At 44.4% G+C, this 23,530-nt stretch overlaps 1 protein-coding gene across 2 annotated transcripts in view; it reads right to left on the bottom strand.

Moving 5' to 3' along the window:
* The window catches only part of LOC110534499 (polypeptide N-acetylgalactosaminyltransferase-like 6), a 256,904-nt gene that overhangs the window by 182,934 nt on the left and 50,440 nt on the right, over nt 1–23,530 (bottom strand). For both annotated transcript variants that reach the window (XM_036933625.1, XM_036933624.1), the window contains exons 3-4: nt 9,832–9,940; nt 5,244–5,382 (exon numbers count right to left, since the gene is read on the bottom strand). In XM_036933625.1, the coding sequence (XP_036789520.1) occupies nt 5,244–5,382; nt 9,832–9,940 (248 nt within the window). The remainder of the gene's footprint in view (nt 1–5,243; nt 5,383–9,831; nt 9,941–23,530) is intronic.

The raw sequence follows: 23,530 nt of genomic DNA on the forward strand, positions 1-23,530 counted from the left end.
TTAGGCAGCCATATTCTTTGGGTATTTTGTGGGTGATTGTTCTTGTTTCAGTGTGCCAGTATTTAGTGTTCACGTTACGGGACTGTATCTTTTTGTCGGTTTGTTTTGTTCAGTGTTTAAGTATTCCCATTAAAGATGGATTATATTCGTGCTGCATCTTGGTCCTCCTCTCTTTCACCTGAAGACAGTCATTACAGAATCACCCACCAACAATGGACCAAGCAGCTGGAGGAGAAGCGCAATCAGGACTATTGGACTTGGGAAGAGATACTGGATGGAGATATTTATATATACCTTTATTTAACTAGGCAAGTCAGTTAAGAACAAATTATTATTTTCAATGACGGCCTAGGAACAGTGGGTTAACTGCCTGTTCAGGGGCAGAACGACAGATTTGTACCTAGTCAGCTCAGGGATTTGAACTTGCAACCTTCCGGTTACTAGTCCAACGCTCTAACCACTAGGCTACCCTGCCGCCCCAGGGCAGCCCAGATGGACCCTGGACGCAGCCAGGGGAATATTGCCACCCCAAGGCAGAGCTGGAGGCAGCCAAAGCGGAGAGGTGCAGATGCAGCACGGCAGCACGGCTGGAAGCCCAAGAGGCAGCCCCAAAAATGTCTTGGGGAGGCACATGGCGAAGCCAGGTAGGAGACCGGTGTCAACTCCCGTGCTTACTGTGGAGAGAGAGGGGGTCGTACTGGTCAGGCACCGTGTTATGCGGTAGAACGCACGGCGTATCCAGTACGCGTTCTTAGCCCGGTGCTCACCCTTAGCTAGGGTGAGGATCCAGCCAGGGCAGATGGTGCCAGCCCTGCTCTCCAGACAGCCAGTGGGTTTCCTCGGGCCAGGATATCCTGCGCCAGCGTTGCGCACTGTGTCTCCCATATGTCTGCACAGCCCAGTGCGTCCTGTGCCTGCGCCCCGCACGTGCCGAGCTAGAGTCACCATCCAGCCAGGACGGGTTGTGCAGGCCATTAGCCCGAGACCTCCAGTGCGACTTCACGGTCCGGTCTATCCAGTACCACCAGTGCCAACACCACGCACCAGACCTCCAGTACGCCTCCACAGCCCAGTACATCCTGTTCCTCCTCCCTGCACTCGCCCTGTGGTGCGTGTCTCCAGCCTGGTACCACCAGGGCCGGGACCACACACCAGGCCACCAGTGCGCCTTCAGGGTCCAGTACTCCCCGTTCCTGCTCCTCGCACCTGCCCTGAGGTGCATGTCCTCGGCCCAGTACCACCAGTACCGGCACCACGCACCAGGTCTACAGTGCGCCTCGCCAGTCCAGAGCGTCCGGCGACAGTATCCAGTCCAGAGCGTCCGGCGACAGTATCCAGTCCAGAGCGTCCGGCGACAGTATCCAGTCCAGAGCGTCCGACGACAGTACCCAGTCCAGAGCGTCCGGCGACAGTATCCAGTCCAGAGCGTCCGGCGACAGTATCCAGTCCAGAGCCTCCGGCGACAGTACCCATTCCAGAGCGTCCGGTGACAGTATCCAGTCCAGAGCGTCCGGCGACAGTATCCAGTCCAGAGCGTCCGGCGACAGTACCCAGTCCAGAGCGTCCGGCGACAGTACCCAGTCCAGAGCGTCCGGCGACAGTATCCAGTCCAGAGCGTCCGGCGACAGTACCCAGTCCAGAGCGTCCGGCGACAGTACCCAGTCCAGAGCGTCCGGCGACAGTATCCAGTCCAGAGCGTCCGGCGACAGTACCCAGTCCAGAGCGTCCGGCGACAGTATCCAGTCCAGAGCGTCCGGCGACAGTATCCAGTCCAGAGCGTCCGGCGACAGTACCCAGTCCAGAGCGTCCGGCGACAGTACCCAGTCCAGAGCGTCCGGCGACAGTACCCAGTCCAGAGCGTCCGGCGACAGTATCCAGTCCAGAGCGTCCGGCGACAGTATCCAGTCCAGAGCGTCCGGCGACAGTATCCAGTCCAGAGCGTCCGGCGACAGTATCCAGTCCAGAGCGTCCGGCGACAGTATCCAGTCCAGAGCGTCCGGCGACAGTATCCAGTCCAGAGCGTCCGGCGACAGTATCCAGTCCAGAGCGTCCGGCGACAGTATCCAGTCCAGAGCGTCCGGCGACAGTATCCAGTCCAGAGCGTCCGGCGACAGTATCCAGTCCAGAGCGTCCGGCGACAGTATCCAGTCCAGAGCGTCCGGCGACAGTATCCAGTCCAGAGCGTCCGGCGACAGTATCCAGTCCAGAGCGTCCGGCGATAGTCTGCAGACCGGAACCTCCTACGACGGGTCGCAGTCCGGAACCTACCACGACGGGTCGCAGTCCGGAACCTACCAGTACGGAACCGCCAGAGTCTCCCTCCAGTCCGGATCCGCCAGAATCTCCCTCCAATCCAGAGGCGCCACTCACTCCAGACTCGACCATCAGTTCAGTGGCGTCCTCTAATCCGTGGTCGGCCCTCCCAGACCCGCCCATATAGTGTTAGGTGTGCGGCCAGCAGTCCGCACCTTTGAAGGGGAGTACTGTCACACCCTGACCTTAGTATTCTTTGTTTTCTTTGTTATTTTGGTTAGGTCAGGGTGTGACATGGGTGATGTATGTGTTTTTACGCTTGTCTAGGGGTTTTATATGTTTATGGGGGTGTTTCCTATCTAGGTATTTTTGTAAGTCTATGGTTGCCTAGATTGGTTCTCAATTAGAGGCAGCTGTCTATCGTTGTCTCTGATTGGGAACCATATTTAGGCAGCCATATTCTTTGGGTATTTTGTGGGTGATTGTTCCTGTTCCAGTGTGCCAGTGTTTAGTGTTCACGCTACGGGACTGTATCGTATTCGTTCCTTTTTGTCGGTTTGTTTTGTTCTGTGTTTAAGTATTCCCATTAAAGATGGATTATATTCGCGCTGCATCTTGGTCCTCCTCTCTTTCACCCGAAGACAGTCGTTACAGTGGAACTGATTATAGATAGTCCAATGCTTCAGTCATTTCGAAAAAATCTAATTCAGCAGTGAAAACAATTTGAAAATAACCAAATATACTGTAAAACAGTAACTGAAACCAAGTAGTGTTGGATCCATGTATAACTAAAGGGTTCTACATGGAATTCAAAAGGGTTCTACCTGGAGCCAAAAAGGGTTATTCAAAGGGTTCTCCAATGGGGACAGCCCTAGGAACCATTTTAGGTTCTAGATAGTGTACAGTATGTGCAGACTGAGAAATACAACATTGCCAAAATGACTTCACAGACAGCATTCACAGACATCGCAATCCCTTAAATGTTTTTAACCTGTGAGGTTTATTTTCCGTACCGCTTTGCATCAACAACATCAGCTAGGATAGCGGCAGCACTGGCCTCATTTCCATCTCTTAAATTTGTTGAAATCAGGGGTGTATCTGAGTTATAGCCGTCATTACATTAGGCAGGGAAGCAGAACAGGCAGGCAGAACAGACAGGCAGGCAGAGCAGGAAGACAGGCAGGGCCCCAGCTTACTGTGAGGGAGATGGAGATCATTCAGACACTGTCCACAACATAACGTTCCAGATCACATACTGAGAGGATTGCTGCAGGGCTTTATGAGACTGTAAATAAACAGAGATGCCCTCTCACCATATAGAACAAGAGAGAATATCCATCTCACTATCTTACTCTCTCTCGTCCCCTCCCCCTCTCTCTCTATAACTATCCATCTCCCCCCTCACTCTTTCTCTATAACTATCTCCCCCGTCTCTCGCTTTTTCTCTCTCTCCCCCTCTTCCTTTCTTCCCCCTCTCGCTTTCCCCCCTCCTCCCCCCCCCCCCCCCCCCCCTCTCTCTCGCACACTAAACACACTCTCATTCTCTCTCGCTCACACTCCGCACAAGGCACGTCACCTGATGAAGAAAATTGCCATGTTTTTTTGTGATGATGGAACTGAACTGAAGAGCATTGCCCTGGAGGGCTGATTTAGCTTCATAGAAACCTGACTTCCTGTCAACACATGTTCTGATCCCACACACACGAAGTGCGGTGTGGAAAACATGTTTACTAGTAATTGAGCACACACCATTTTCACACATGTAAATTGACTTACGTGCGCACCTTGTACATTTTGTGCATCATGTCGAATATACTTGCACCCACACACACACACACACTAAATACACACACATGCATAGACAGTCACACAGTCAGTAGAGATTAGACACGGGACAATATCCAGAGGGAGAAAACATTATATTTCAATCCTAAGCTTAACTAGCTTTCAAATGAGAAAATGTCCCCATATCCCTCTCCACAGTATGCACAGCACAGTGTGGCAACTAATTTCCCTACCTCGCTAACATGGAATCACTTGGAGTCCAAACGGCACCCTATGCCCTATAAAGTGCATTATGTTTTACCAGGGCCCATAGGGTAAAAAGTAGTTCACTATATAGGGAGTAGGGTGCCATTGGGATGCAGTCACTCTCCAGCCCCCCCGCAGCGGAGGGAATAGTTCTCATTATCGACAGAGCTGTAAAACTACTGCAACACCCCTCCTGACTTCCAACCCATTGCAGTAGGAGTTAGGATTTGTTTCTTGCAAGGAGATAGAGAGAGAGAGGGGGGGAGAGAGAGAAAGAAAATCCATGTTATTTCTATGAGGGCCTAATGGTGCGCAGAAGGCCAGTGGTTTCTCTCTCTCTCACTTTCTTACAATGCCTTCTAGTGCTCCCTGAGAGCCATTATGGACCAATCCATCAAATACCTCATTGCAAATCCTCTTTAAGCAGTATCTGACATCACTGCGAGAAGCAGCCAATACGGCCATCCTAACGTACATACACAGCACTGTTCAACTAAACACCTTTGATTGGTACCAGAGTAGCAGAGTAACCACCCACAACAAATCCCTAATCGATGTAAGCTGCCATTTTCCATGTAATGATATTAGCCATGTTCGCCTACTAATGAATAGCAGTAAAGTGCCAGTGCAGACCGTGTGCATTGTACACAGGTTACATTCACAATTATTTGATGTGAGGATCAATAGAGGTGAACGTGTTTGTTCAAGCTCCTTTCCTCCAAGCCATTGAACAGACACAGATACTAAGATCTGGGAGATTAGAGAAGACACAATTGTTGGCGATGCGAGGTGTGACCCCATTTTGTGTTTGAAGTGAAATGTTAACACGCACACCGCCTTGTTCTCTCGTTAGTAGTGCAGCAATTGACCCCCAATTAACACACATTATTACCTCTGCTCTGCACATTTATTGTATCAACATTTGGGTCAGAGAAAGACCCATCTGTCTCTCTACTTACTTTGGATGTCTGATGTCTGGTAGAGAGCGGTCCAAGGCGATGTTGTTACTAACGTAGATATTGAAGCCGTTCTCCTTGTAAACCGAGTCGTCACACTCATCCTCAGCCAGAGGGTAGGGCTTGCCGTGCTCCCCTTTCCCTAAAAGACAGAAAATACTGTGAAATCTCAAGGTGCTTTGTGTGTGTGTGTGTGTGTGTGTGTGTGTGTGTGTGTGTGTGTGTGTGTGTGTGTGTGTGTGTGTGTGTGTGTGTGTGTGTGTGTGTGTGTGTGTGAGAGAGAGTTAGTGTGTGTGTGTTTGTGTCTCAGAGGGTAAAAATGGTCCACTTTAACCCATTTGTCAATGGGTCTTTTTCGGTAGATACCCTGTGGAGTAATTGCAGTGTTCCTCTTCTCTCCCATTTCTATGATCAGAAAAGACACTGTAAATGCACAGATTTTTGTCAGGGCTTGGCAGTTAGCCACTTTGGCGTAACGACGACTCCTAAATCCTCAAAAGACATCAAACCAGGAAGGGAAACATTTGGCCTGCCCTGCGATCACGAATACAATTATACACACGTCTGTGAGATCAGGAGCGTGAGTATGTATGTGTGTGTGTGTGTGTGTTTGTGTGTGTGTGTGTCTATTTAGAGATGCAAAACACTGTTTTCGGTATTGTAATCAACGTTGGCCCCAAACCCACAACAGAAACCGGGACTTCTTAAATTGAATAAGCAGCCCTCTACACACTCTGCTTAACATGCTGATAGAGAAGAGGAGATTGAATTCTCCTTGGATACTGCCGTTTAGGCACAAGTGAAATACAAACAATAAGCTAAGAGCTGTGTGTTCATTTGAACTGCTACGGTGTGGGTATCTCATTAGGGGGGCTTGGTAAAGCATGCGATGCTAAAAACAGTAGCCTACATGAGTGTGGATCAGTAGCTGTACTGAAACACTGCTATACAGCACCATTCCATGATTCTAAAAGCTCATAAGTTATAGACCTAAAATATTACACCTTCAGGCTTGAGGTAAAGTGTTACTGTATTTCTTCAATCAAATGGTGCTGGTTAGTGGTTACCAAGGTGATGAAATGGTTTGCTGTGTGCACTGAAACCAATTAAGAATAAAACGCCATGTTTTTGATGCCATTGCATGTGATATACTATGCCAGTAACTATGGTGACATACTATAGTATCTATCCGCACAGGCTGTACTCGAGTCCATCCATTTGTTCTGCGAGTCTGCGTTGGTGACAGAATCATTGGCTCACACTTTGCAATGTGCATTACTGCCATGAGCTTGACTAAATGCCCACCATGAATCAAGCCCCAGGGGCACCGACGCCGGAGGGAAGGCGTTACACATCACTTAAGCTGCCAATCACACTTGACTGACAGCTTTCTCTTTCATCTAATTAAACCGTTTACCTCGTTTATACCTCCAAGGGGCCAGAAGTAGAGGATCCTATCGGCATACTTTATAACAGGATGCTGCAGTGAAATCACAAGTGGGTATAGAAGCATCTAATTCCGGAATCCTGCTAATGTGCATTGTTCTTTTTGGACGAGGGACACATTTGAGAGAAATGTACAGCTTCTAATATAAAGAGAAAGCTTACAATACAGAGAGAAATCTCCTAGGGGGAAAGAACTGTTTTAGCGCATATTATTGTATGGTATGTTAAGGTTATCCCTGAAAACACTCCTGGCGTGGCAAACATGCGGTTAATGTACACTGACAGCTGGCTTTGTTCGATGTACGGAGAGGATGCAGAAAGGAAAACAATGACATTCTTAACGAGAGGCTTTCCTTTTGATGTGTGAGCGAGACCGAGGGAAACATGGAAAGTTTCCAGGACGAGTACAAAAGATGGAAATAGAAAAATCTTTGTTTTTGTAAAATATTAAATGGATTTGGAAGCGGGAGGTGGGAAATATTTTGAGGGCGCCGTCTGCCAAGTAAAGGCTTGTGTTTCAAGTAGGTATCGTATGCCACAATCTTAGAGTCAGCTGGAAATAGGATGAAACGAAACCCACGACCCTGTCCTCTCATAAACACAATTCATTTTACGTCCTTCGCCAAAACCAACGCTAATGAATAAATCACTTGCCAAGTTTAACATCGTTCATAATTTCTCTCGTCAACGTGAATTATACATTGACATAAGCAGTGATCCCTCTCAATAATGTGGTGAGTTCAATAACTCTACTGTGAGTATTGTTGGACGCTGGAAGCTCATTTTCCACGGTACATAATTATTGAAACACTACACCCACAGCACAGGGCAGCCAAGCTCACAGGAGGGAGGCGAAAAACCAAGCAAATGAAATATTCCAATCCAGCACACCCACACATTAATGTTCAATAGTAATGGATTTCCATTCCATCGGTTCACTCGGAAGGGGCTTGATTTTCGAAACAATGGCGGTTCAAAAAACTAAAGTAAAACATGGACAAAGTGTACTCACCCAATTTCCCTGCTGACAGAACATGTAAATGGATGCTTTTAAAAGGCATAATGGGGTAGACAATATATAGAGAAAATCACTAAATTGGTTTAACACATGAATCATTCCTACATGCTGTTCAATGGGGTTAGATTTTCCACAGCTTCCTGGTTGGGGGATGGTGGTGATTATGAGTCTATTATTCACAAAGAGTCTCAGACTAGGATCATTTTATCCTTTTAGATCATAATTAATAAGATGTCATGGACAAGGGGGACCTGATCCTAGATCAGCACTCCTACTCGGAGACACTATTTGAACGCAGGCCCTGTTCTGTAATCACTAATCTATTCACAACAGAGATGGGCAAGAGGCTGACGTCTACTTGATTGAGAGATGCTCAACATTTAATTAACAGGCCCATCACAGTACAATGATGTTGATTACCAGCACTGCAGCTTTATAAGTGCTTAATACACATGCCTACAATTCATTATACAGAGCGTTTGTATATGGACTGCTTTAGATTCGTAAGTGGTTAATGCATATAGTAGACTACACTTTTCCTATCCGACATACGCGGGGAAAACAGGGGGAAATGTATTACTCACCCCTGGGTTTCATGCACTGATGAGCTATAATCAGCTTGATTCATCCAAAATTAATAGAAAGATTTTATCATGCTTGAGGCAAACGTACAATTGAGGCTCAACAGATGGTGTGGTACATATGTGGTGGAGGTCTGGTGGGACAATGACCATGCATCATGATCTGACCAGACGGGAGGGCAGAGAGGGCAACGTTCAGGATTTAGGCAGCCATATTGTAGGGTTACGTGATGTGACAGGTCTGCCACCCTAATGGCACCCTATTCCCTACATAGTGCACTACTTTCGAAGAGGGCCCATAGGGGAATGTGGGGAATAGGGTGCCATTTAGGACAGAAGACCTGTTTGACGTCTCTGTTGTAGTCTGGTAGCAATTCAACTTAGTCTAATCTGGCTAATGACTTTATTTAATACTCTGAAGTCTGCATGCATTAGAATTTACAGCCGAGTTCCGCAATTCCAGGAGCTGTAAAAGTGTTCTATTCTCCATTGTTGCCTGGTCATTAATACTGCCTCTGACATGTTTATCTACAGTTGACATGAACCCCTGACCGAAATAATATATTTCCTGTCTGGCATTGATGATTTATCCGGCTTGGCTTCAAATGTTTCCCAGTTCTGGGGTACGTTCCAAAACCCACCTTATTCCCTATACCGTGCACTACCCAGAACTGGTCAAAAGTAGTGCACTATGTAGGAACTAAGGTTCCGTTTGGGATGTAGACTAGGTCTCTACCAGGATGGGACTATTGAAATCTATCTGCTAAAATATTGAAGCTTTAACTGGCAATGTCACAGTGATTTAACCTTAAGGGGGCCAAGACTGAAAATACTTAAGTTTCAAATAGAGCTCTTTTGACTGATGCTGTAACTGCACAGCGGCAGGAAGGAGACACAGATACTGTGTTTTGATTAGGAGAGGAACATTGGGTCTCTGCCTCTCTGCTCTTTACTTGACATGTATGTAATGATAATGAATGGAAATAGAAATAGCTGGGTTATGTGTGGATACAATCATTTCTGGCCCGAACAACCCTCCCCTAGATACTTCTTGTTTGAATAGTGCATACTAATGGCTTGTCTATCAGTGACCTTTTCTAATTAATGTAAATCGGAATTGAGATCCTGGTACATGTTCTCACTTAGCTAAGGGTTAGTCTTACCTCGGTGGAAACAGACAATCATTTGTTATTTTTTTTACATGTCTCAAATGGAAATGCATTTGTCCAGCATCTGGGTTCCCATTGCTCAAGAAGCAGAGCTAAAGCGAACATTATCAAATAGACCAATATGACTTACAAAGTTACTGTCCAGTACCTACAGTACCTTAATAATACACTTACTGCCTTGGAAAACAATCTCCCCTTTCCCTTCATGGAAACCATCACAGTAAATCATGATAAAGAGAGACTTGGTTAAGGTTCTTTATGTAGACATTCGTTACGTGATGTCTCAGCTTGCTCGCTGTGTGCAGAGTGAAAACTCTTTAGCTACAGGAGGTGTAGTGATTGTCTGTGGTTTCCTGTGAGTTCTCTGTGAGACGTACCGACACGCAGTTCGTCTCTCCTGATGCTCTCGTTATCATGCCAGTCTCTCCTCCTCAAGCCGTCCGTCCAGGTGTAAATGTGTCCTTCGCTCAGCCCCAGCGAGAAGCCCTGAGAAAGAGGAGAGGGGGAAGAGGGTGGGGGACAATTCCATCATTCCATCATCACCCACTCTGAGAGATTAAACGCTGTAATTCAGTGTGAGCCTCAGCCGAACAGTAATATGAAGAGAAGAGAGGTAAAACACCTACATTTTGATAGAGCGTTCAGCCCTGATAATTTAACTGACCATCATGTCTATTCATTCTCCCTTCACTCCATCAACAGTCTGTGCTGATTCTAATATTTGAAAAAAATTATTCTATATGAATGACATTTGAATTCAACTGTCAAAAGAAACGTATGCATGAACGAGCCTAACGTGACTTCAAATTGCTCTCTAAAGTGCTTCCCAGTGCAACAAAAGCTAGAAGTTGGTAATAATTCAGATATCCTAAGCTTTGTTCTGCTTTCTGTTTGCTTTCTGTGAATTTTGAAGGTTGCCTTGGAGGTTCAGAGAAATAATTGCCTTTATCCTGAACTTTAGCAGGGAGCTTACTGCAAACACAAATACAGTCAATGTTTTATGCTGTACATTCATCTAATGTCATTGAACACTGGTTACTTTAATAATGTTTACAAACTGTTTTACAAACTTCATATGAATATACTGTATCCTAGTCAAGGCTCATCCTATATAACTCCTGCTGTACAGTCATGGCCAAAGGTTTTGAGAATGACACAAATATTAATTTTCACAAAGTCTGCTACCTCAGTTTGTATGATGGCAATTTGCATATGCTCCATAATGTTATGAAGAGTGATCAGATGAATTGCAATTAATTGCAAAGTCCCTCTTTGCCATGCAAATGAAATAAATCCCCCCAAAACATTTACACTGCATTTCAGCCCTGCCACAAAAGGACCAGCTGACATGTCAGTGATTCTCTCGTTAACACAGGTGTGAGTGTTGACGAGGACAAGGCTCGAGATCACTCTGTCATGCTGATTGAGTTTGAATAACAGACTGGAAGCTTCAAAAGGAGGATGGTGCTTGGAATCATTGTTCTTCCTCTGTCAAACATGGTTAAACGCAAGGAAAAACATACCGTCATCACTGCTTTGCACAAAAAGGGCTTCACAGGCAAGGATATTGCTGCCAGTAAGATTGCACCTAAATCAACCATTTATCGGATCATCAAGAACTTCAAGGAGAGCGGTTCAATTGTTGTGAAGAAGGCTTCAGGGCACCCAAGAAAGTCCAGCAAGTGCCAGGACCGTCTCCTAAAGTTGATTCAGCTGCGGGATCGGGACACCACCAGTACAGATCTTGCTCAGGAATGGCAGCAGGCAGGTGTGAATGCATCTGCACGCACAGCGAGGTGAAGACTTTTGGAGGATGGAACCAACACATCCTCCGAGAGCAACTTCTCCCAACCATCCAGGAACCGTTTGGTGATGAACAATGCCTTTTCCAGCATGATGGAGCACCTTGCCACAAGGCAAAAGTGATAACTAAGTGGCTCGGGGAACTAAACATCGACATTTTGGGTCCATGGCCAGGAAACTCCACAGACCTTAATCCCATTGAGCACTTGTGGTCAAACCTCAAGAGGCGGGTGGACAAACAAAAGCCCATAAATTCTGACAAACTCCAAGCATTGATTATGCAAGAATGGGCTGCCATCAGTCAGTATGTGGCCCAGAAGTTAATTGACAGCATGCCAGGGCGGATTGCAGAGGTCTTGAAAAAGAAGGGTCAACATTGCAAATATTGACTCTTTGCATCAACTTCATGTAATTGTCAATAAAAGCCTTTGACACTTATGAAATGCTTGTAATTATACTTCAGTATTCCATAGTAACATCTGACAAAAATATCTACACTGAAGCAGCAAACTTTGTGGAAATGAATGTTTGTGTCATTCTCAAAACTTTTGGCCACGACTGTACACACCTGTTCTATTCATATAATTGTCAATAAAAGCCTTACTGTCTATACACACCATTCACATACATACAGTACCAGTCAAACGCTTGGACACTCCTATTCATTCAAGTGATTTTCTTTCTTTTTACTATTTTCTACATTGTAGAATAATAGTGAATAGATCAAAACTATGAAATAACACATATGGAATCATGTAGTAACCAAAAAAGTGTTAAACAAATCAAAATGTATTTTATATTTGAGAATTTTCAAAGTAGTCACCCTTTGCCTTGATGATAGCTTTACACACAATTGGAATTCTCTCAACCAGCTTCATGAGGTCATCACCTGGAATGCATTTCAATTAACAGGTGTGCCTTGTTAAAAGTTACTTTGTTGAATTTCTTTCCTTCTTAATGCATTTGAGCTAATTAGTTGTGCTGTGACAAGGTAGGGTTGGTACACAGAAGATTTGGTAAAAGACCAAGTCCATATTATGGCAAGAACAGCTCAAATAAGCAAAGAGAAACAACAGTCCATCATTACTTTAAATCATGAAGGTCAGTCAATATGGAACATTTGAAGAACTTTGTGCAGTCGCAAAAACCATCAAGTGCTATGATGAAACTGGCTCTCATGCAGACCGCCACAGGAAAGGAAGACCCAGAGTTACCTCTGCTGCAGCGGATAAGTTCATTAGAGTCACCAGCTTCAGAAATTGCAGCCCAAATAAATGCTTCACAGAGTTCAAGTAACAGACACATCTATCTCAACTGTTCAGAGGAGACTGTGTGAATCAGGCCTTTATGGTCGAATTGCTGCAAAGAAACCACTACTAAAGGACACCAATAAGAAAAGGAGACTTCTTGGGCCAAGAAACACGAGCAATAGACATTAGACCTGTGGAAATTTGTCCTTTGGTCTGATGAGTTCAAATTTGAGATTTTTGCTTCCAACCGCCGCGTGTTTGTGAGACGCCGAGCAGGTGAATAGACGATCTCCGCATGTGTGGTTCCCACCCCACCGTGAAGCATGGAGGAGGTCGTGTGATGGTGTGGGGGTGCGTTGCTGGTGACACTGTCTATGATTGATTTAGAATTCAAGGCACACTTAACCAGCATGGCTACCACAGAATTCTGCAGTAATACACCATCCCATCTGGTTTGCTGGGATTATCATTTGTTTTTCAACAGAACAATGACCCAACACACCTCTATTTGACTAAGAAGGACAGTGATGGAATGCTGCATCAGATGACCTGGGCTTTACAATCACCCGACCTCAACCAAATTGAGATGGTTTGGGATGAGTTGGACCGCAGAGTGAAGGAAAAGCAGCCAACAAGTGCTCAGCATATGTGGGAACTCCTTCAAGACTGTTGGAAAAGCATTCCAGGTGAAGCTGTTTGAGAGAATGCCAAGAGTGCAAAGCTGTCATCAAGGCAAAGGGTGGCTACTTTGAAGAATTAAAATGTAAATGTATTTATTTAACACTTTTTTTGGTTACTACATGATTCCATGTGTGTTATTTCATAGTTTTGATGTCTTCACTATTATTCTACAATGTAATAAATAAAGAAATAATAATAAATAAATAATTATTTGCATTCCTGACTGACATTACTCAATCTGATATGTCTTAATTTCTTGTTCTTTTATTTTACTTCTGGATTATGTGAGCATTGTTATTGTATTGCTAGATGTTGCTGCATTGGTGGAGCTAGAAACATACGCATTTTGCTGCATTGGCGATACCATCTGCAAAACTGTGTACGTGACCAATAAACTTTCATTTTATTTGCAGTCATAACCGGAGGAGGAAGAAGAAGCTTGTATGAAATGCTACTTTTAAAAACACCGTGGCGCAGATACGGCTTCGTAATCTCTCCTTCTCTCTCACTCTCTCTCTCTCTCACACACACACACACACACACACACACACACTCCTGATATGATAAATCTCAAAGGTGTGTATAATCATATTAGTCATCGCAGGGCAGGAAAAAAATGTCCTTTCCTGGTTTGATGTCTTTTGAGGATTTAGGAGTCGTCGTTACGCCAAAGTGGCTAGCTGCCAAGCCCTGAAAAAAATCAGTGCATTTACAGTGTCTTTTCTGATCATAGAAATGGGAGAGAAGAGGAACACTGCAATTACTCCACAGGGTATCTACCGAAAAAGACCCATTGACAAATGGGTTAAAGTGGACCATTATGTTTCCTGTCTGTTTCCAAAAGCTGCTAAAAAGTGGCCCTTCTGAGGCCCTGCATCATTTTATTTTTCAAGAGATGCTGAAGTATCATGGCATGTAGGTGGAAATGTGGTTATTGTGGTTCAAATGGACCCCTCACTAAATAGACCCCTCACAAATAGACCCCTATAGTGCCTTAGAAGAGCTAACTTATCAGCAGCTTTTGGAAACAGACAGGACACCAGAGTCATAACGATCCACTTCAACCCTTCCCATTTGTCAATGGGTCTTTTTTCTTCAATTCCCTGTGGAGTAATTGTGGTGTTTCTCTTCTCTCCCCAAGTAGCAGTGAGATAATGCCCTATGGGTAGCTGCATGGCTATTACGAGCAATTTGAGCTACAGGGCTCACAACTAGACCTTGGTTATGTTCAGTAGTAAAATCTCTGCAGATAGTACTTCCCCGTTTCACGCCATTTCAAAACGTTTCCCCTCAACTGAACAAGACAATAGAGGCATTATGTAATGCTATTATCTCATCTCAGAGATCCTGATAGCACATTCATATGTTAGCTCTGAGAACAAACACACTCCTGAATGGTAAATCAACAGACGTTCCTCATGAGAGTCGGAGTGGTTTACTGTTAGCTGAAGGCGATATGGCTGTGTTTACACAGGCAGCCCATTTGTGATCTTTTTCCACTAATTGGCCTTTTGACCAATCAAATCAGCTCTGAGAAAGATTGGATGTGAAAAGATCAGAATTGGCCTGCCTGTGTAAACGCAGCCCATGAGGCACACATCAAAATAAGGGATTTGGAGATAGAGGAACAACAGTAATTTAAAGAGACACACCGCAATGAATTTGTGCTTTTGAATAACTTTAAAAAGCCATGTAGATATATGAAGAGAGCGATCATGATCATATCAGAGAATTTAAAATCTTGAATGAGGTGGTATTTTAGAGGTAATCAGCCTCTGCTGGACATAATTCAGTTACTTTACAGTTGGACCTAAAGTCCAACTAAAGATCTAAAGTCTTTTTGAGACAGTTATTACAGTCTCCTCACTTCACGAATCACAGGTAAGAAGGATAGGGAAACAGTTGGATTATTGATAATAAGCTCCAATGTAAAATGAAGCATGAGGTTGAAAAGAAAAATGTGTGTTTACTGCTTAGAGTTCCATTCTCTATTAGTGACAGACGTGAGATTTAGAGAACACATCTGATAAACCTTGTGATGAAAAAACAAGGACAGTGTTGACTTCTAAAAGTCAACTGATGCTACTAATTAGCATAGGATACATTTCAGACTTTTCTTTCCTTTTTTTTAGGTAATGTTGCCATGACAACTGTTCAATAAACAGAGGATACTTTATGAAGTCACTTCACCCACATGAGAGTGAAGGATACTACAGTTTATGTGAGGGATAACTGTGTCTGTATTCACACATCCATGCCAGCTTGTTTTCAGTACAAATAATATATTCTCACTACTCAGGTAGAGGCTAAGAGGCTGATATCATTACAGTCCCAACTGTGACCCTGCGAAACCCTGCACTTTGAGTAATTTACATCTCTCTCAAGCAGACACGGGACACAGCGCAAAATAATTGCCAAGCCAAGAGGTAAACCAAATCTTTAAAGGAGTGCAATTTTCATTTATATTGTCCTATAATTCCTATTTCATTGCCACCTGAAGACACTAGGTCCACGCCTGTTAAATGTCTAAATGACCCCAGGGTTTCACACACACGAAGACAGACAGAGAACTCATCTTCTGATCCACACCTCATAAAGGGCAGGTCAAGGGGTGTCGGAGCTGGCTACCAATATTTCATGACTTCTCCTTCTCAGACTCCCAGGCTTTGAAGGCTACGACACAGACACACACACAAATGCGTGTGTGCATGCAAACAGACAGACAGACAGACAGACAGACAGACACACACACACACACACACACACACACACACACACACACACACACACACACACACACACACACACACACACGGCAAGGGAATGTTTTGAACAAAGCAGGCCGCCGCCCTAAGCACTGTGCATCTGTTCATGCCCTTTCACCTATTGTGCTTTCACCTGCTTTAAATATTCCAATGTAGACTGTATAATGGGTATCTATACTATGTTTTTCTAGGTTAGTATCAGGTTAGGAATAACTCCAGAGTACAATGTTTTCTTCTCTCCAGGTCTATCCAGAATAGAAAATCAGTGTGCATTGAGCTAGCTAATCGACCTAGCTTCTGAAAATCTGACGAGTTTTGTTTTCTGCAAAGAGGTTGAATTCTTGGTCAGGGTTGTTCTTGTTCAGGGTTGTCCTGGACTCATTGTGAACTGTGAGACTGTTCCTTTTGGTCTGGGTTTTTGTCCTTCAACGTCCTTGCAGCACTGGCGGTGAGCCGCTTGAAAAATACATCTGAAAGAAAAGTTAGGTAGGAGGCTATTGATGAAGTACCCGCTTTAAATTCTTAAATACTTTCCCCCAACATTCCAAATCTTTTCCGACACGCACGATACAGGAAGTTATTTTTCCAACCGTCTTCGGTAAGAGAACTCTGTGGGTAAACGCAAATGGTCCTTTTCCTCTATGCCCTATGTGTATTCAAACTAAAAACCTTGTGGAGAAATAAGCCCTAATGCTTTGAAAATATACACTTTTCCCACCAACCAATGCTGTAAGATAGCTAGACAGACAGACAGGCTGATCAATAAACAGCACAGTGACCTTGCCTCTGTAAATCTGACCTCAGCAGTGGATCAAGGCTTGACAGGACCTGTGGGGGATGGCTCGAATCAAAATAAGAGGAAGACATACTTCTCAGACCAGACTAACCCTGTCTTAGTGTACTCTCCATAGAGATACACACATCACTCTATCCATCTCCGGGGTACTCCCTCTCTCTCTAAACAGTCTCCTCTGCTTATTCTGTTCTGTTTTTTCTTCTCTCCACTGATCTGTTCCTTCTAATCCTGTACTGTACAGTGTACTCTTCCTCTCTCTCTGAAACCAAAATGTTGTTTGGTTTTCCCTCTCCTCTCCTGTCCTGTACTTACTTCTGTTAATCTGTTCTGTTCTGTTCATCTGTTCAGTTCATTTGTTTTGTTCATCTGTTCTGTTCTGTTCAGTTAATCTGTTCTATTCTGTCCTGTTCTGTTAATCTGTCCTGTTCTGTTAATCTGTCCTGTCCTGTTCTGTTAATCTGTTCTATTCTGTCCTGTTCTGCCCTGTACTGTTCTGTTCTGTCCTGTTCTGTTAATCTGTCCTGTTCTGTTCTGTCCTGTTCTGTTCATCTGTCCTGTTCTGTTCTGACCTTTTAATCTGTTCTGTTCTGTCCTGTTCTGTTCATCTGTCCTGTTCTGTTCTGACCTTATAATCTGTTCTGTTCTGTCCTGTTCTGTTCATCTGTCCTGTTCTGTTCTGACCTTTTAATCTGTTATGTTCTGTCCTGTCCTGTTCATCTGTTCTGTTCTGTCCTGTCCTGTTCATCTGTTCTGTTCTGTCCTGTTTTGTTCACCTCTCCTGTTCTGTCCTGTTCTGTACTGTTCTGTCCTGTCCTATTCATCTGTTCTGTTCTGTCCTGTTCTGTTCTGTCCTCTCCTGTTCATCTGTTCTGTTCTGTTCTGTTCATCTGTTCTGTTCTGTTCTGTCCTGTCCTGTCCTGTTCATCTGTTCTGTTCTGTTCTGTTCTGTTCTGTCCTGTCCTGTCCTGTTCATCTGTTCTGTTCTGTTCTGTTCTGTCCTGTCCTGTTCATCTGTTCTGTTCTGTCCTGTCCTGTTCATCTGTTCTGTTCTGTTCTGTTCTGTCCTGTTCATCTGTTCTGTTCTGTTCTGTTCATCTGTTCTGTTCTGTTCTGTCCTGTTCATCTGTTCTGTTCTGTTCTGTTCATCTGTTCTGTTCTGTTCTGTTCATCTGTTCTGTTCTGTTCATCTGTTCTGTTCAGTTCTGTCCTGTTCATCTGTTCTGTTCTGTCCTGTCCTGTTCTGTTCTGTCCTGTTTTGTTCACCTCTCCTGTTCTGTCCTGTTCTGTACTGTTCTGTCCTGTCCTATTCATCTGTTCTGTTCTGTCCTGTTCTGTTCATCTGTTTTGTTCTGTCCTGTTCTGTTCATCTGTTTTGTTCTGTCCTGTCCTATTCATCTGTTCTGTTCTGTTTTGTTCTGTTCTGTCCTCTCCTGTTCTGTTCTGTTCTGTCCTCTCCTGTTCATCTGTTCTGTTCTGTTCTGTTCTGTTCATCTGTTCTGTTCTGTTCTGTTCTGTCCTGTCCTGTTCATCTGTTCTGTTCTGTCCTGTCCTGTCCTGTTCATCTGTCCTCTCCTGTTCTGTTCTGTTCTGTCCTCTCCTGTTCATCTGTTCTGTTCTGTTCTGTTCTGTTCATCTGTTCTGTTCTGTTCTGTTCTGTCCTGTCCTGTTCATCTGTTCTGTTCTGTCCTGTCCTGTCCTGTTCATCTGTTCTGTTCTGTTCTGTCCTGTCCTGTTCATCTGTTCTGTTCTGTCCTGTCCTGTTCATCTGTTCTGTTCTGTTCATCTGTTCTATTCTGTCCTGTTCATCTGTTCTGTTCTGTTCTGTTCTGTTCATCTGTTCTGTTCTGTCCTGTTCATCTGTTCTGTTCATCTGTTCTGTTCTGTTCTGTTCATCTGTTCTGTTCTGTTCTGTTCATCTGTTCTGTTCTGTCCTGTTCATCTGTTCTGTTCTGTTCTGTTCACCTGTTCTGTTCTGTTCTGTTCTGTTCTGTTCTGTTCTGTTCTGTTCTGTCCTGTCCTGTTCATCTGTTCTGTTCTGTTCTGTCCTGTTCATCTGTTCTGTTCTGTTCTGTTCATCTGTTCTGTTCTGTCCTGTTCATCTGTTCTGTTCTGTTCTGTTCATCTGTTCTGTTCTGTCCTGTTCATCTGTTCTGTTCTGTTCTGTTCATCTGTTCTGTTCTGTTCTGTTCATCTGTTCTGTTCTGTTCATCTGTTCTGTTCTGTTCATCTGTTCTGTTCTGTTCTGTCCTGTCCTGTTCATCTGTTCTGTTCTGTTCATCTGTTCTGTTCTGTTCATCTGTTCTGTTCTGTCCGGTCCTGTTCATCTGTTCTGTTCTTTTGCTTTTGCTTCTTCTTCACCTTGTCTGTTTGCTCTCCTCCTCCTCTCCTCCTTATTCTGTGGTTCCTCCATTCCCTTTCTGTTTTCTCTCTTCTCCTCCTTTCTACTCTTTCTCTTCTTCTTCCCTCTGTTCTTAGAGCCTGCTGAGACAGGCAGTCTGTCGGGCTGCGCTCCCTGCACATTGATTCCAGTAAATTTACCAATTACCGTACAGGCTCTGCCCAGACAGCTCGGGGTCTAGGGCCACAGACTCACTGCACAATGTGCTACTTAATTACACATGCTGAGAATGCTGCTCTCTCGCTCAGCAGAGGAACACGCAGGTATTGCAGGAGTTGTTTTATAACCTACATGCGCTAACACACAGATTAATTTGGGAGTACTTTTAGGTCTCTGTATTCTAACAATGGGAAAGGTTCTTCATATAATGATGGCAGACGATATGATTTTCAATAGATATCTGCAGTATACTATAGAACTGACATTTAACAACCCATTTGTGAAGGTTGTTAGGTATTCTGACTTTCTCTGGTCACCAACTGTGACTCAGTAGTAATCTGTCTCTCTCTCTCTCATCATCACTACCAGTCCCATGTAGCGCTGCAAATTAATGTCTGTGTGGATTTTGGCATCTAGTTCTGTCTCTCGTCTCTTTCTCTTCCACTATGGATACTGTGTGACTCCGTGCCTTCCCTCTCTCTCTCTTTCCATTCCATGCCAGGAAAGAAACCAACATGGTAAGATATTTCACATTTCCTATGCAAATGTTTGCTCATCAGAGTGCAGTTAAGACCCTGGTGGCGGCCGGTCGAGGTCGCACTGCTCTCTCTGGAGGGAGAGAGGTTATGAAGTTTTCACTGGCACATATTTACGAGAGAGAGGGAGAGAGCGAGATAGCGAGAGGGAGAGAGAGTGAGAGAGACAGAGAGAAGTAAAAATCCCCCACCAAACTGCTCCAGCTCCCAACATCTAGGCTGGCTGGGGTTCTCAGTGGCACAGACTTCACTTAGCATCATGGGCTAATTTATTCTCTGATGTTTGTTACACTGAATGACTGCCACTACTAGAAGCCTATATAGGCATCAGCTGTGACGGTCTTGGAATTTGAGGTTACGGTAATTGGTCAGGCAATATACACGGTCACCGAAATAACCGTTCAGGGTTAAACAAGACATTCACTTCGTTATTATCAAGTAATTTCCTTATTATTCAGGTTATTACTCACAAATATTAATCAACAAATGAAGAAATGCCAAGTTGTAGTGGATCTGTCGCATTTTCGTATTAACACAACATTAATGAAGTCACCATAAAGATATATGCCTGCCATGTCCTTGTCTTTTGGCTTTTCTGCATATAATCCTAATTCGACGCACAAAACCATTCATTCAAACGAAGACCGATGGGTTTTCTCCCACTTTTCCCCAAATAGCTGCATACGCGGTCATTCGATGGCATTGGGATATGTTCTTCAAAGAGAGGATGCCATAATTTGAGAAATAATGTAGCCGAAGAAAATAAGCCTTTTACGAGATTAAATCATGAAAGGAGCATTTGACTGTTATTAAAGAGATGGAGTCCAGACAGGCTACTTTAGGAAACTTTCTGAATGGACATATAGGCCTATAGAGAGAATAAGTTAACTCACACACACACACACCCCTGTAAAAGAACCCGTCAATCAAAGCCACCAGCGAATGTCATATTCTGTAAAAGAGCAAATATTTCTCCTTTCCTTAAAACGTATTAACAAACCTAGGCCTACCTTATGATTTCACGAAAGTAGGCTATAAGATAATGAACTGACAAGGAAAGTGTAACGATCGTTGTTGGAAGGATTGGACCAAGGTGCAGCGTGGAAGGTGTTCATCATGTTTATTCATGTGAACCAGCAACAAAACAATAAAGAGTAACAGAACGAACGTGCAGCTTTGTAGTGCAAAAAGGCTACAATACAAAAACAAGATCCCACACACACAACAGGTGGAAAAAGGCTGCCTAAATATGATCCCCAATCAGAGACAACGATAGACTGCCTCTGATTGGGAACCATTCTAGGCCAACCTAGAAATGAAAAACTAGAATGCCCACCCTAGTCACACCCTGACCTAACCAAATAGAGAAATAAAATGATCTCTAAGGTCAGGGCGTGACAGAAAGTATGAAGGGGACAGCTATGCTATAGTATGAAGATGAAGTTGACAATCATTCAAATATAAATAAATACACGCAACAGAGCCATAGCCTACTTCTCAGCAATGCTGATTATACTGTAAGGAACTATTATATGGCGCCGACAGACATGGCAGTTCTGCTACTAGCTCCAAAGCAACTTTGCAGTATTTCGTTATTTTGTGTGTTATTTCTTACATTTTTTTACACCACAACGTGTTTTGTGTTATTACATTCAGCCGGAAAGAACGTTTGGATATCAAAGAGGCGGTAACTCAACAGCATTACGACGAGGAATAGTGCTTTCCTGAATTGGATCCTTTGTTCGTTCCCGCAGGGCAATTGAACTTATCCCAGAGGCTGATCCAAGACGCTGCGGGTGGAGATGAGGTATTCGGAGTGGACTTCTAGTCTGACTCAGGAGGGAGGGACACCACCACCGCTTCTGAGTATATTACTCGCCAATGTTCAGTCTATGGACAATAAAGTAGACGAGCTCAGGGTGAGGATCTCCTTCCAGAGAGACATCAGGGACTGTAACATACTCTGTTTCACGGAATCATGGCTCTCTCCGGATATACTGTCCCAGTACATACAGCCAGCTGGGTTCTCAGCACATCGTGCAGACAGAAAGTAAGAACTCTCCGGGAAGAAGAAAGGCAGAGGTGTATGTTTCATGATTAACTACTCATGGTGTGATTGTGAGAGCAGACAGAAACTCAAGTCATTTCGTTCATCTGACCTAGAAAACCTCAATCAAATGTTGACCGTATTACCTCCCAAGATAATTATCTTCGGTTATAGTCACAGACGTGTATATTCCCCCTCAAGCCGATACCACGACAGCCCTCGTGGAACTCCACTGGACTTTGTCCAAACTGGGAACCACTTTTACTGAGTCCGCCTTTATTGTAGCTGGGGATTTTAACAAAGCAATTTTGAGGAAATTGCTCCTGAAGTTCTATCAACACATTGGCTGTAGTACACCGCGCTACTAAAACACATGATCACTGCTATTCGCCCTTTCGGGATGTCTACAAGGCCCTCCCCAGCCCTCCCTTCGGAAAATGAGATCACAACAAAATTTTTCTCCTCCCTTCCTCTAGGCAGAACCTCAAACAGGAAGTACCAGTGCTAAGGTCTATTCAACGCTGGTCTGACCAATTGGAATCCATGCTTTAAGATTGTTTTGATCACGCGGACTGGGATATGTTCTGGGTAGCCTCTGAGAATAACATTAACAATGTCACGGACACGGTGACTGAGTTAATGTATGGGGATGTTGTTCCCACGGTGACTATTAAAACCTACCCAAACCAGAAACTGTGGATAGATGGCAGCATTAGTGCAAAACTGAAAGTGCAAACCACCGCATTTAACCATGGTAAGGTGACTGGGAATATGGTTGAATACAAACAGTGTAGGTATTTTCTCCGTAAGGCAATCAAACAGGCAAAAAGTCAGTGCAGAGACAAAGTGGAGTTGCAATTCAACAGCTCAGACACGAGACATATGTGGCAGGGTCTACAGATAATCACGAATTACAAAGGGAAAACCAGTCAAGTCACGGACACCGACGTCTTGCTTCCAGACAAGCTAAACACCTTCATCACCCGCTTTGAGGATAGCACAGTGCCACCGACCGGCCCGCTCCCAAGGACTGTGGGCTCTCATTCTCTGTGGCCGACGTGAGTAAGACATTCAAGCTTGTTAACCCTTGCAAGGCTGCCAGACCAGACAGCATCCCTAGCCGCGTCCTCAGTGTTTACGGACATATTCAATCTCTCCCTATTCCTATCCCAATATATCCACCATTGTTCCTGTACCCAAAAAAGCAAAGATAACTGAACTAAATTAGTATAGCCCCGTTGCAGTCACTTCTGTCATCATGAAGTGCTTTGGGAGGCTAGTTAATGATCATATCACTTCTACGTCACCTGAATGGATGTCCCACAAGGGTTCGTGCTCAGCCCTCTCCTGTACTTCCTGTTCACCCATGACTGCGTGGCTGCGCACGCCTCCAACTCAATCATCAAGTTTGCAGATGACAACTGTAGTAGGCCTGATTACCAACAATGATGAGACAGCCTACTGTGTGACTCCGTGCCTACAGCCCCTTCCCTCTCTCTCTCTTTCCATTCCATGCCATGAAAGAAACGAACATGGTAAGATATTTCACTTTCCCTATGCAAATGTTTGCTCATCAGAGTGCAGTTAAGACCCTGGTGGCGGCCGGTCGAGGTCGCTCTGCTCTCTCTGGAGGGAGAGAGG

This window comes from Oncorhynchus mykiss, chromosome 10 (assembly GCF_013265735.2).
Source record: "Oncorhynchus mykiss isolate Arlee chromosome 10, USDA_OmykA_1.1, whole genome shotgun sequence".
Classification (NCBI taxonomy): Eukaryota; Metazoa; Chordata; class Actinopteri; order Salmoniformes; family Salmonidae; genus Oncorhynchus; species Oncorhynchus mykiss.